The sequence below is a fragment of the Phodopus roborovskii genome, unplaced genomic scaffold, assembly GCF_943737965.1.
Source record: "Phodopus roborovskii unplaced genomic scaffold, PHOROB, whole genome shotgun sequence".
Classification (NCBI taxonomy): domain Eukaryota; kingdom Metazoa; phylum Chordata; class Mammalia; order Rodentia; family Cricetidae; genus Phodopus; species Phodopus roborovskii.
Genome location: NW_026126407.1, coordinates 56,254,130 through 56,267,618, shown reverse-complemented (window position 1 = coordinate 56,267,618; position 13,489 = coordinate 56,254,130). Strand labels below are relative to the sequence as shown.

General features: G+C 49.4%; 1 protein-coding gene across 1 annotated transcript in view; it reads left to right on the top strand.

Moving 5' to 3' along the window:
- Positions 1–2,386: 2,386 nt before the first annotated feature.
- Grin2a (glutamate ionotropic receptor NMDA type subunit 2A) overlaps positions 2,387–13,489 on the top strand; it is a 381,691-nt gene continuing 370,588 nt past the window's right edge. The window contains exons 1-3 of the mRNA XM_051181444.1: positions 2,387–3,042; positions 3,619–3,809; positions 5,299–5,730. Of these exons, the coding sequence (XP_051037401.1) occupies positions 5,317–5,730 (414 nt within the window). The 5' untranslated portion in view covers positions 2,387–3,042; positions 3,619–3,809; positions 5,299–5,316. The remainder of the gene's footprint in view (positions 3,043–3,618; positions 3,810–5,298; positions 5,731–13,489) is intronic.

Here is a 13,489-nt window from a genome sequence, read left to right as displayed (position 1 = left end):
CACAGCCATGTTAAGTGTGTGGAGAAGTTGTAGTGCCTGACCCATGACGCCTCTTTGTACGGGTAAGATGTCTATCCCAAGGAAATGTCTTTTGTGGCTTTAGAGACAGACTGTTTCTTTGAATAAGTATTATCTTCCTGCATTCACAAGTGACCAGAGTGCTTAGTTCAACCTCCTACAAGTCAGACATCATACCTGTAGTTTGCATCAAATAAGAATCAGTTCTAAGCTCAGCATTGATATACATGCAGGGATATTATCAGAATTACTCCTAACTTAACCCTGAAGTCCCAAAAGACTGTTTATAATTGTTGGGATGTGGATCCACCCTGGTGTCCATTAGTGATTGAAGAGAATGTGGTACAAATACATAGAACAGTACTCAGCAATGAAGAAGGAAAACGTTTGTCATTTGTAGCAAAATGGATGAGACTGGAGGACACTATAGTACACCAAATAAGCAGACACAGAAATACAATTACAGCTGTTCTCTGCCACACATAGAAGGCAAAAACTTGGTATGATTAGTTCAGACCTGGGAGAGCTAGAAGGCAGAAAGGGTAAATGGGAATCCAGACATAACCCGGATAGAAGAATACATTCTGGTGCTATAAAGCAGAGGGGGGAGACTATAGTTCAAAATAACCTGTTGCATATTTCATGACGTGTAGGCTGAGTTTTCTTGTCCTGACCACCTGCTCCCAAATAACTGGCAGCCACTTCCCAAATAACTGACTGGGATATTTAATATTAAGTTATAAATGTTCAGCCAATAGCTCAGGCTTCTTACTAACTAGCTCTTACAGCTTAACTCATTTCTATTAATCTGTGTGCTACCCTGAGGCTCATGGCTTTTACCTCTACCCCATTTTGTGTGTCCAACTCATTCTCCATTTGGCTGGTGACTCCTCTGACTCTTCCCTTCCCTTCTCATCCAAGCATTTTCGGCTTTGCTTTCCTGCCTAGCTTTATTATGTTCCTTAACAACAACGTGGCTCCTGTCTTGATTTCACACTCTCTAGTTCAAAATTGCCCCATAGAGTTCAACTCATGTCCACCAATAGGCGACTGGACACAAAATCTGTTGATTAATAAAGAAAGCTAGCAATTCAGTAATTTCAATTAAACAGTGGCAAGGGAGATGATTCCATGGGAAAATTACTAACCACACAACCACACAAGTCTGACAGTCCACAGTCCACATTCTGTCCTTGGAACCCATATCAAAAGCTGGATGTGATGGTGTGACTCTGTAGTAGAGACAAGAGGGCCCCTGGTGCCCGCCTGCGTGCCTGCTAGCTCGGAATGCATGGAAGCAGATTACAAGGGAGACCCTGCCTCCATGAGGTGGCAGGACTGAATGACTGTTGAAAGTTGCTCTCTGACTTCTATTTGCTATGGCACGTGATGCCCCCCATAAGTAAGTATTTGAAAAATACAAATATGAAGCGATCAACACATGTAACAAAATGGGTGAACCTTTGACTCACTAGTTTTAGTTAGAAAACAAAAACAAGGCAATGGCTAGCAGATTCCATTTATATGAAGCTAACAGAAGGGACAAAACTACTATATGCCATTAGAGATCAACAGTTCCTACCACTGAGCCCCATCCCTAGCCCTGTTCCACTTTTTCAAACTCCGAGGCAAGGGCTTACTAAATTATTCAGGCTGGCCTTGAACTCATTCTGTAGCCCATGGAATTTATGATTTCCCACCTCTGTCTTCCAAGTAGCTGCAGCACTTGGCCTGGCTTTAGCATTGCATTGTGGATGATGGACACTTGAGGTGTTCATTTATGTTAATTATCTTTAAAGTCTGGTTCTCCCTGTATTGCTCAGGCCGAGGGAAGAAAGGTATTTGGAATACAGGTGACTATACAAAGGTCAAATGTAGACAACTTAGAGAAGAAAGCAGCAAGTGTGTATATGTGTGTGTGTGAGCGCGCCCGCGCTTGTGTGTGTGTGTGTGTGTGTGTGTGTGTGTGTGTGGTGTGCGCGTGCACGCGCGCGTCTGTGCGTGGAGGCAGTGTATATGTTTTTGCTTTTAGGCTCCTGGCTCTCTGACATCAGAGTGAGTTCCCATACCAGGGTGGTTAGGCGTTGAGACAAGCATCCGAGCAGACTCTCTGTGTGCGTGTCGGCGTGCCTTGCGTGGAGCTGGGACTGCTGTACCCAGCGCGAGGTACTGGAGGAGGAAGCTGTAGCAGAGATCTGAATAATTGATTCTCCAGCAGCACCAGACGCCCAGGAGCGGGCGGAGAGCGTGGTTTCAACACCAAGGTTGTGCGCGCCACCGCAGAGTCCCCCCATCATCAGCCAGACACCTAGGTTGGCCTTGTTCGTTGCGCTTCAGAAGAGGGTGGCCGCACTCCGCGTCGCCGCCTAGGGACTGCGGGGTCTGCCTCGGCCCGCCTCCAGGGTGGGCGGCTGCAGGTGGGCCAGAGCTCCAAACATCCTCGGATTGCACGGGGGTTGCTGCGTTGTGTCTCGCTGGCTGAGAACAAGTCCTAAGTTGATGGGGTGGGTGTCTCTGCCTTCCTCTAACCTCCGAGGCGACCGCGACAGAAGCGCGCCCCAGGATCCTGGCTTCTCCAGTGCTGTGAACCGCGGGGGCCAGGCACTCTCCTGGGCTCCCGCTGGCCAAGTGAGGGACCGAACACCCAGCGCGAAGCTGGCCCCTTAGCGAAGGGCCCGGAGGGAGCTGCGGTCCTCCGCCCGCAACCTTCTCGGCCAGGGACCGTGGGGATCCCCCGAACACACGCGCGCGCGCGCTCCCACACTCCCTCACACACACAGTCGCTTTCCCCGCACGCCAGGCTGGAGCTGGGCTGCGGAGAGGGTGTCCAGGCGCGCTCAGAGGACCCGGCAGCTACTGTCCGGAGTGGAGCGGGAAGCTGAACCTGGGCTCTAGAAGAGAGGCTCCCGAGGTGCTGTGCGGGAGCATGGGGACCGATGAGCTCTGAGAGTCGCGGCCGCAGCAATCAGCCCTGGAGATGACCAGGGGCGGCCACTGCTGAGAACTATGTGGAGAGAGGCTGCGGTGAGTGCTGGCGCGGGACGCCGAGCTAGGAAGGGCCCTGTGAGAAGCTGGTGGGGGAGGTCTGAATAGGAGGGGGGCGGCAGGACGCACTAGAGGGTCGCTACGTGGGAGTGATCACACCTCCCTCGGGGATCCGGGACCGCGGGAGCCCGTGTCCTTCCCTCCCCCTCTTCTCCCGGCTTGTCGCAAACTCAGCCAGCGCCCCCTCCTTCCCTCCTCTTTTTCTCTCCCTACCCCCACCCCCTTCGCTCAGCAGCTCCTGGTCGCACAACTCCCAGGAGCCGGCGCCTGGGTGGTGGTAGTGGGTGAGGATGGAGGTTCCCACTAGCTTCTCGTGGGTGGCCAACCTGGGGCTCCCACTCTCTTGTGCATTCCCGAGAGGAGCTCCGGTTATCAGTCACAGGGACTGAAGATCCGCACCGAGGGTGTCGTGGGCACCAAGCTCAAGCTCCCTCCCTGGTCGAGCCCCCAGGGTGCATAAGGGGGCTGTGAGCATTGCAGACTGCATCCCTCCCCCCACCTTCCCCCGCGCTGGTGGGCTGACCCTGCCTCTTCATCTCTCCTCCGCCCCGGTAGAGCCCTGCTGCAGAGCCTCCGGCTGGGATAGCCGCCCCCCGTGGGGGCGATGCGGACAGCGCGGGACAGCCAGGGGAGCGCGCGGGGGCCGCAGCATGCGGGAACCCGCTAAACCCGGTGGCTGCTGAGGCGGCCGAGATGCCAGTCCGCGCAGCACGCCCCATTGCATCCTCCACCTTCTCCGGCTACAGGTACGTCCTGGTTAGTGACGCGGGCTTCATGGGCCTGGGAGGAGATAGGCTCAACCGGTGAGGAGAGAGCAGGAAAGGGTTCAGGAAGGGGGCGGGCGGAGGGAGCGAGAGAAATCCAGAACGAGAAATCAGGAGAGGGAGAGCCCTGTAGCGAGGCGTTGGAGAAGCACCAGGTGGCGCTGCGTCCCAGCACTCCACCTTGCTCACCCTAAATGCCAGGGCTGGAGTTTGCCCCAACTTCCCCCGGCAACACCCGGGCCGAGGGGCGCGCGCTTGTATAGGTATGCACGACTGTGCAGGCATTTGCAGGCAAGCGTTGTTGTGCACCTGGTACAGTACTTGTGTGAGCACCGCCTGAGGACGTTTGAAGGCTCCATCTGGCCGTGGGCATCTCCACGACGGCCTGCGGATGTGCGCAGAAAAGCGCGCGTGTCTGTTAGCGTGCGCAGCACACTGCCCACGTGCATCTAAGATTTGGCTCCAGGGTCTGCAGTGGAAAGAACGGGGAGGGGTTGTACACTCCGCATCCATCTGAGAGCTTTTTGGGAGCCTATCCCCTCACCCCCACACGTTCTTTGCCAGATCCCACGCGCTGGCCAGCTTTGGGGGGGAGGGGTGGCGCCGCACCTCTCTCCAAATTTTGCATTTCACATGGCGTGAGAGACTGTGCACGTTTGATTGTGAGCACCCATCTGTAGGGGGCGGGTCCTGGGGCCGCTTGTCATAGAGCGAAAGCCACTTAGTTCATGGCCTCTCCCAGCAAGGTGGGGAGGTCAGGAGCCTCAAGTGCCTCCAGGCACCTGGGAGCCTGGGGTCACAAGAGCATCTTCACTTTCAAGCTCTTGGGGTGTGTCCTGCAGGGGAGGAGCTGTATCTGCAGCCAGTGGGCGCCACTAGTGGAGCGAAATCTGTGGCATACTGGGCGAGCTCCCAGGGGGTGGGGTCAGTTAACCATTTAGGCATTCAGGCTGCTGTATGCAGGCACCGCCTCTCACGCTGGGGCTGGTTCCGAGTTCGCTGAGCGTGAGCAGGGGGCGGGGTCGATAACTTGGTCCACGCACCTGCCAAAGAAGAGGGTTGGAGCCGGCTCGGTCTGGGCATCTGCTTGTGGGTGGTGGTGGGGTTCATGGCTCTCTGGGTGCTTAGGAGCTGTGGTCTGCATCAAATTTGGGGAATCTTGTGTGGGATTTGGACACAGTTGGGGCTAGGGGAAGTCTCTGGAGACAAGAGAGGAGGAGGCAGGATGCCAGGATGGGCTTGGGGATGGGGATGGCAAAATAGCTTGGATTGGAGTGGTATTTGGGGATGGACATGGGACGAGGGATGTGAATGGCATTGGCGATGAGGACTCCAGTGAGTGGCCAAAGCAGCCAGTGCTGGGGGCCCTGTTTCATACTTGGCTTCTAGACCGGGTGCTGGGGCAGCCATTCCTGTCACCTGGATCCCCCACTCACAGCCGCCCTGCCTCTCACTCTCCTCCACCTCACAGGGACCATAAGTGGAGACCATGGGCAGACTGGCCTACTGGACCTTGCTGGTACTGCCGGCCCTTCTGGTCTGGTGCGGTCCGGCGCAGGACGCGGCGGCGGAGAAGGGTCCCCCAGCGCTGAACATTGCCGTGCTGCTGGGCCACAGCCACGACGTGACAGAGCGCGAACTTCGAAATCTGTGGGGACCGGAGCAGGCAACCGGCTTGCCCATGGACGTGAACGTGGTGGCGTTGTTGATGAACCGCACCGACCCCAAGAGCCTCATCACACATGTTTGCGACCTCATGTCTGGGGCACGCATCCATGGCCTCGTGTTTGGAGATGACACCGACCAGGAGGCTGTGGCTCAGATGCTGGATTTTATCTCCTCACAGACTTTCATTCCCATCTTGGGCATTCACGGAGGTGCATCTATGATCATGGCTGACAAGGTAAGGCCAGGAAGAGAACATCTGCCAGGGTCCTGGAGGAGCGGATTCTACAATTGGCAGCCACCACGGGGGGCCTATGGCGCCCCTAGCAGCTGCTGCATATGAAAGCAGTTGAGTGGCCTCTGGCCTGAGAACCGCACTTTGTCTCTCTGACCCAGACATTAATGGAAACACCCTTTGCTTTTGGTTCTGAAGATGGGATACACAGATGTACCTTGGTGTGCCAGATGAGTGCAGAAAACACAAAAGTAGGATGGGGAGTAGAGATGGAATGTTTGGAGAATTTTAAGTGGCTCAGAGGCAAGCGTGGGAGTGCTTGGTCAATATGGCTATATTCCTACAGTGCTAGTTTTTAGCAGAATCTCCATTTCCTTTCTTTTGGTAAAGCGATTAAAACTACTTAAAAAATAATAAGGATGGGCATGTGAAGTTTTTAGAAAAAAGGGGGCAGATTCGTGCTTACCTAGACTCACAGGAATGGAGGTGGGAGCCTGAGAAGCTCAAGACTGGAGGCATGTGGGTGGCGCTGTGCCTCTAGGGAGCAGGAGTGTATGCAGGGAAGTAACTCCAGGGCCAGAGTGTTGGAGGGCTCAGAGGTTTCCTTAGCTAGCTCTTGTGTGAGTTGACAGCTTTACTACAGGGCTTCCAAAGATTCTCAAATGGAAGGCATTGGCTCTGGAAGATTGACCTTGGTGTGGAAGTTGAATTTCAGAAATGAAAATGTGTCTGACCTTCTGGGTTTTGTAACACAGTTATTTGGAGCACTGGTTTGGAGAAGATGAGAAAGGATTACAGCTTGAGTGGGATATTTAGAGAGCTTGTTAGGGATGATGCTGAAGTCAAAAGAGGGTAGAAAGTTGGAAGGGAGAAATAAAACAAAATTTAAAAAAATGAGAAAAAGTGGAGATGCGGAGTGTGCTGTCACTCTTGTCACTCCCCCCAAGCCTCCGGAAAGCTGTGAAGGAAGGCCTAGGCCACAGAAGCTGGGGACCATGGAGAGTATTCCTTAGGTAGCAGCAGGAGGAACCCGTGGACATTCATAGCAGCGCTTTCCTTCTGCTTTTCTCAAAATGCTGCTGTGTTCATCAAATCAGCTTCAGTTCTGCTCGGTGAATCCCGACAGCTCCTCTGGGGACTGTGTTAACTCTCCCCGGTCTCCTGGGCTGTGTGTGGCACATGCAGTGACAACACAGTTCATGTGAACACTTACTGAACACTGGTTTCAGATGGTCCTCTGTCTGGCAGGATCTCTATGAGGTGAGCATCTCCCAGCCACCTCTCTGTTTTGGAGGTCCCTTCTCTGGTATAATGAAAGCAGGGCATGGCTGGGCTCTGCTTACAGTGTGTGGGCCAAGTCAGAACTGCAAAGCCTTAGGATCACTAAAACATCCTGAAACTCTCAAAGTGCCTGAAGCATAGGGCTGTTAAGACATTTCACCTAAAACACACAGTGGGTGATGAAAATAGAATCCCGTTTTCCTGTTCTCAAGCTGTGATCTGGAGAAATCAAACCTAACCTTTAACATTACCATTCCTTATTTAAGAGGGACAGACATTTGGTTTACTGCATAGGAAGCACCAAGACATGGGGGAGAGGCAGTGAATCAGCTTAGAGGTCTCATTTAATCAAGAAGAAACCACCCTATTTAGCAGAGGGGAGAGGAGATTAGAGTGTGAAATCTATTATCATTGACCTCCCCTTTTAAACGTTTTGATTATAGAAGGAATGCATATAGCAGGGCATATACAGAAAAAATTAGGTAAGAAGGCACATGCATGTGATGCCAGTATTTAGGAGACAGATCTTTGTGAGTTCCAGGCTAGTCAAGGTTACACAGTGAGAATCATCAGATGAATCTGCTAGCAGGTGACCTGGGAAGGTGGTTTGATGGTGGGAGGGTTGTGTAGCTTTCTGGCTTTTTCTTCTGACTATGAGCTGGCAAGTGTGTGGGGCAGGCTCTCCCTCATACAGTACAGAGGACCCCAATGGGAGCACTCCTTGGTATGCTATGACCTTGACCACCAAGGAACCTTGATCCATAAAATGGTGGTCTCTGACTAGGTAGTTCAGCCACTGTACCTCACTTGAAAGGGAGTTTTGAGAAGTCAGAGGAATGGGTGAATGCATTTTTCTCCTGGAGTGAAATTGCCTTTTGGAGATGTGGTTAAAAGTGCATTTAAGTGAACAGAAACATGTGTTTAAGAGTAAGGGAGAAAAAAAGGATCCGGGAGATGGTAAGAGGATGGTGTGATAGGACAGTTCCAGAGAAGACAAGGTTAGAGAGACAGAAGAGCAAGAGAGAAGAGAGGACTGAGTGTCCGTTATTCAAGCACACCACAGTGACTGGCTTCTCCTCATTGAATTGGGCCTATCCAGGCCTGGCTTGGGAGAGATTTCCCATTGTATCTGAAATGGGAGATGAATCAGTATGACCAGGAGTCACTGAGGAGGGCAGAGACACCACTGGGAATACACTGGGTCTCATGTGCAGGAGGGGCAGGTGATGTGGGGAGGAGAGGGTTTGGAGGTGGTGTTTGGAGAAACCTGTGTGTTTAAAAAGGAAAGAAGCTGTCTGAAGTGCAAACAGCCTTTCCTTCATTAGGAATGCATATGTTTGGCTTGTCTCCTTACCACCTGTTTGGGTTAGTGCTTAACATTCAGTGGACTTTATTTAGCTTTATGGAACGAGTCATGAGATGTTGTCTAAGACTGCCTTCCTTAGGTGTGCTGACAGCACTGTGACCAGAAAGCCTTGACCTGCCCAGGCTGACAAGACCCCATAAGGGGATTCCAGTTAGGTAGTGTCACCCTGTCACCCAGAACATACCTATGTTTTTTTTTTTTTTCTTCTGACTTGACAGTGTGATGATAGTTGATTATCAGCTCAAAGGAATACACACATATGTACACGTGCACACAGGAATTCACACACTTAAGCCTTTAGGCATACATTACTTTTTAGCTTTCTCTCTGGCTACTTGACCCTTGAACAAAGTTTTATATCAGTGTTTCTCAACCTTCTTAATTCTTTGATCCTATAATACAGTTCCTCATGTTGTGGTGACCCAATCATAAAATTAAATTTTCATTGCTATTTCATAACTGTAATTTTGCTATGATTATGAATAGTAATGCAGATATCTGTGTTTTCTGATGGTCTTAGGTGACCTCTGTGAAAGGATCATTCACCCCCAAAGGAGAGAACACCATAGGTTGAGAACCACAGCTGTATGCTGAGTGCGGTGGTGACAAGTGGCAGGAGTTTGGGGTGTTATTTAATTTACTGTGATGGTGCTGATTCTGGCTGGTATTGGTGGGTGGTCTTGCACTAATGAAGTTGAAGATGAGCATTAAGCTTGGTGTAGATGAAGCTCTCCCCTAATCTTGGCTTGTCCAAGTGAAATGGACTCTTACTGCACAGGAAACCCAGCAAGTTGATCAGACCTTTATGTCTCTGCTCACCATTCTTGAATTCCTCCTTCCTTTGGCCTCCTGGTAGAAAAAGCTGGGTTCATATGTTACTTACATCTGTCCATGCCAGCCACTGTGTGTTATTTGGTATGTTTATTTTTCATTATTTAAGAGTTACAAAAGGACTTGTTTATTTTACTTTATGTGTCTGATTTTTTTTTTTTTTTTTGCTAGCATGCATGAATGTTCATCACATGGATGCCTGTTGGGTTTCCTGGAAGTAGTTGTGAGCCACCATGAGGGTGCTGGGAATAGCAAGAGCTGCAGGTTCTCCTAACTGCTGGCCACCTCCTCAGCCCTTGTATGTTTATTTTAAATGTGTGTGTGCGCACCTCCTCTTAAAATATAGGTCTTTGAGGGAAGGTTTTAAAAAAAGTATTTATGTATCTCTGTGTTTTTGAAATAATGAATTCTTCTTCATAGGCACCATAAAAATAATGTCTTTTCATTGTGGAACACTTAGAAAGTGCATTAAAGTTTAAGGAAGAAAATAAAAAGATCATCATAAATTTTGTCAGTGGGATTAACTGTGGAACATGTGCATGTATTCCTTCTAAGAACAGTTTGTTGTGTTATAATATAAGAATTATACTTTTTAAAAAAATTCTAGACAGGATTTCTCTGTGTAGCTTTGGCTGCCCTGGAACTAGTTCTGTAGACCAGGCTGGACTTGAACTCACAGAGATCCATCTGCCTCTGACTCTAGAGTGCTGGGATTAAAGGAGTATGCCACCACTGCCTGGTGAATTATACTGTTTTTATGCTGTAATTTTTTGTACATTACATGCTGGGATTTTTGACCAGAAGACTCTTGTCTTTAGTTCTGGAAAACTCTTTGGCCTGTCTGCTGGGTACTTCCTCTCTTGTCTTCTTGGTTATTTCCACGATCTTGAATTGTTCTTTCTTCATTTAGCACATGTGTAACTCTATGCATAGTTTCTCAGCCAAGCCTTCCTGTATCATATTTGTTTTTATGTTTTCTTTGTGAGCTTATTTTCAGAGCAATTGTCTTTTATTTTTTAATAGTAACAGAGTTGTATCACTTCCTTTCCTCCTTCCAATCTCTTCCAGTTGCCTTCCCCCAAGCCCCTTCTATACTCTTCCTTAAATTGATAGTCACATTTACTTTATCTTTGATACATACATATGTATAAACAGAGCAATTTGAGTCAATTTCTGTTGTTTGTGTGTATATGGTTTCATGGCTGTCCATTCCGAATTAGACAACCAATAAGGGGGTTCACCAGGGTCTCATGAACCCTGAGTGGCCTAGACCTTGTTATATAGTTGAATGATGAACTCAAACTTCTGGTCCTCCTGACTTTACCCACCAAGTACTGGGATTATAGGCATTTAACACAATGCCCAGTTTATGCAGCACTGGGGATCCAACCCAAAACTTGAGCCACCTAGTTTTAAAGAGTTTCTTCTGCCTCATGTCTGTAAAGGAGTGAGCTTTTATCTTTTGTATTCCCCTGAGGTGTTGGGGTCACTGAGCTTTATGTGTTCGAGCTCAATGCTCTTCCATTGAGCTGCACCCCAGAACCAGGGTTTCTAAACCAGAATTGCCATCAACAGCTCCACGAGGAACATTCCCCTTTCTGTTCAAGGCTTATAGTGCAGGGTGACCTGTCTATTTGTGACTTCCTTATGGCTCCTTGACCCAGGCAGGGGCCTCCTTGGCTGCAACTCTTGGAGGATGGTGCGGATGTCCAGGCATTGTTCATGGGGAGTGGCACAACCTTGTAGTGTTTATTCCCTCTCCCCAGGTGGGTGTTAGCACCCGTACTGACACAGTTATGTTGGATCCATTTCCCCTTGGGTCTCATGGCTTCCATCTTCCTGTTTGACACTGTGAAATCTGATTTTCCCTCTTTCCTTCTTTGGTCTCTTTTACTGTTGTTGGGGCTGGAAAGCCTAAGTGCTTGGCCTATGTTCTGCCACCAAGATGCACCATGGCTCCAGCTCTCATCTTTCACTTCATGGAATTCATTCAATCTAGTTTTTGATGTATATGTGTTCGTGAGTGTTCATGTATGAGTGTGTGTGCGTGTGCATACATGTTTGTGGGTGCATGTAAGAATGTGTATGCATGTACGTATGTGCATGTAAGAGTATGTGTATGAGTGTGTGAAAGTGTATGTGTGCATGCGTGTGTGTGCATGCATGTGACCATGTGTGTAACCGTGTGTGTGACTGCTGGGTATGTATGTGCCATGGCATGTATGTGGAACTCATAGCAAAACTTTTGGGAGTTGATTCTCTCCCACCTTGGCCCTGAAGCTTCCAGCTGATGCTCCTGTCTCTGCCTCCTTTCTCTGCCCCCCATCTTCTTGTGGGAGTGTTGGGATTATCTGGCTTTACAGGTAGTTTCTGGGGTGGAGCTCAGGCCCTCAGGGTTTGTGGCAAATGCTTCTACCTGCTGAGCCAGCTTCCTGTACTTTTGATTTTTTGTTTTTCTTTAGTACCTAAACAATCCTATGCAAATAAAAAAATGGGAGATATCTGTATAAAGTTTATGTCTTAGGAGCTGTGGAAGGAAGAGACTTGAATATGCTGCTTTTGAGCTAGTTTTATCTCCTAACCTGCTTTTAAAAACCAGATTATATATTCTTGGGATTTTTCCTTATAGTGAGTTCGCTATAAGGATGTTTATATTTGATTTTAAATGGCTGCTGTTCCTCCATTCCCCCACATCTGCCCAGTGACTGTGGGTCATGGGTGTTGCCTCCCTTTGCTTTAGTTACTTGGTAAATATTTGTTGATTGAATGAATCAAGTCATTGATCCTGGTTCCAGCTTGATACTGCTTCTGAATGGACAAACATGTCAGAGTCTGGTTCTTTTTGTCCCCCAAGTGTGGGCTGATTTCATACATGTGTGCCAATTCTTCTCTCTTTAGCAGCAAATAATTATTAGCCTAATTAGCCATTCTGTGTCCTTGGTACTAGTGTGAATTAGGGGTTGCGCATGAACTGCCCCCCCCCAGCAGTGCTAAGTGACAGTGTCTGGTGGAGGAAGTTGGTGCTCTTGCAACCTGGCAGCTCCTGAGTTGGATGTGAGTGATGGGCCATTAAACACCCAAGGCTCAGGGAAAGGGCAGAAATGCAGATCTGAGTGTTGGAGGAGCCCACTCAGCGGCTGCTGCAGCATCAGCAGGGAACTGGGGAGGGTGGGAAGCCGCATGGAGAAGGCATGTCAGAGGCAGACATCCACTCCCTCCCACATAGATCAGCAGGGAGCAGCAGGCAGCATCTCAGAAGGCATGACTAATGCTCCAAAAGGCCCTCTAGCTTCTTGGGAGTGGCTTTGACCCTTCAGGCTGTGATTTTTGCGTTGAGGGTTGTGTTTGCCTTCATTCCTGTGGCCTCAAATACTGCTCCAGACAGAGTGAATGAGAAAGGAGAGGGAGGGAAGAGGGACAGAGGAGGAACAGGACTGAATCTTGTGTCCACAGTGAGAGAGTCAGTGGCATCTACTGCTTCATCTTGCAATGAGGTCATCACATAAAGGAGAGGTTATAAGGCCATTAACTGGGTGTTTTGTTGCTCTCACACCTCCACAGCCTTTATCTTTCCAATTTCAATTAGTTACCAACACTTTAAAGTTTAAATCATAGCTTTAAAAAACTCTAAGGCCTGGCCACACTGCCACTTCTCCATGGCAACTGTTGGCTGGATAAGCCAGCCTCTCCACCTCTCCATTTGACAGGGTAGCATGATGTTGTTTCTGGAGGCTTTGGGAATCGAGACCTCTGATGTTTGTGAATAAAATAGCTGTTCCCCACTAATATTTCCTTCCTTCTTTCCCTCTCTCCTTCCCTCCCCTGTTCCTCCCTTCCTGTCAGCCTTTCTCTTTCCCTTTCTTTATGGGAGAGCATGTGGATAAGGGCTCCTGCATTTTCCCATGTAAATGCAAAGGCCAGAGGACATGGTTAGATGGTCTGCTCTATCACTACATCTGTCACCTTGTTTCTCTGAGGCAAGGTCCCTTGCTGAATCTGGAATTCACATTTTTTTTTGCCAGACTGGCAGGTCACCAAACTCTGTGGAGCCTCTTGCCTCTCTCTGGCCAGCCCCAGTGCTGGGGGTATACATGCGGTTACACGGGTGCTTGGAACTGGAACTCAAGTCTCCATACTTACACATCAAATGCTCTCGCCCACTGGGCCACCTCCCTCAGGGACTGCTCATTCCCGGTGTATGTGCTGTCATGTTGATGCCATTGTTCATCTCTAGAGACATTTACCTGACTGTTGCAGGCCTTCTGCCCTTCTCTGCACAGCACT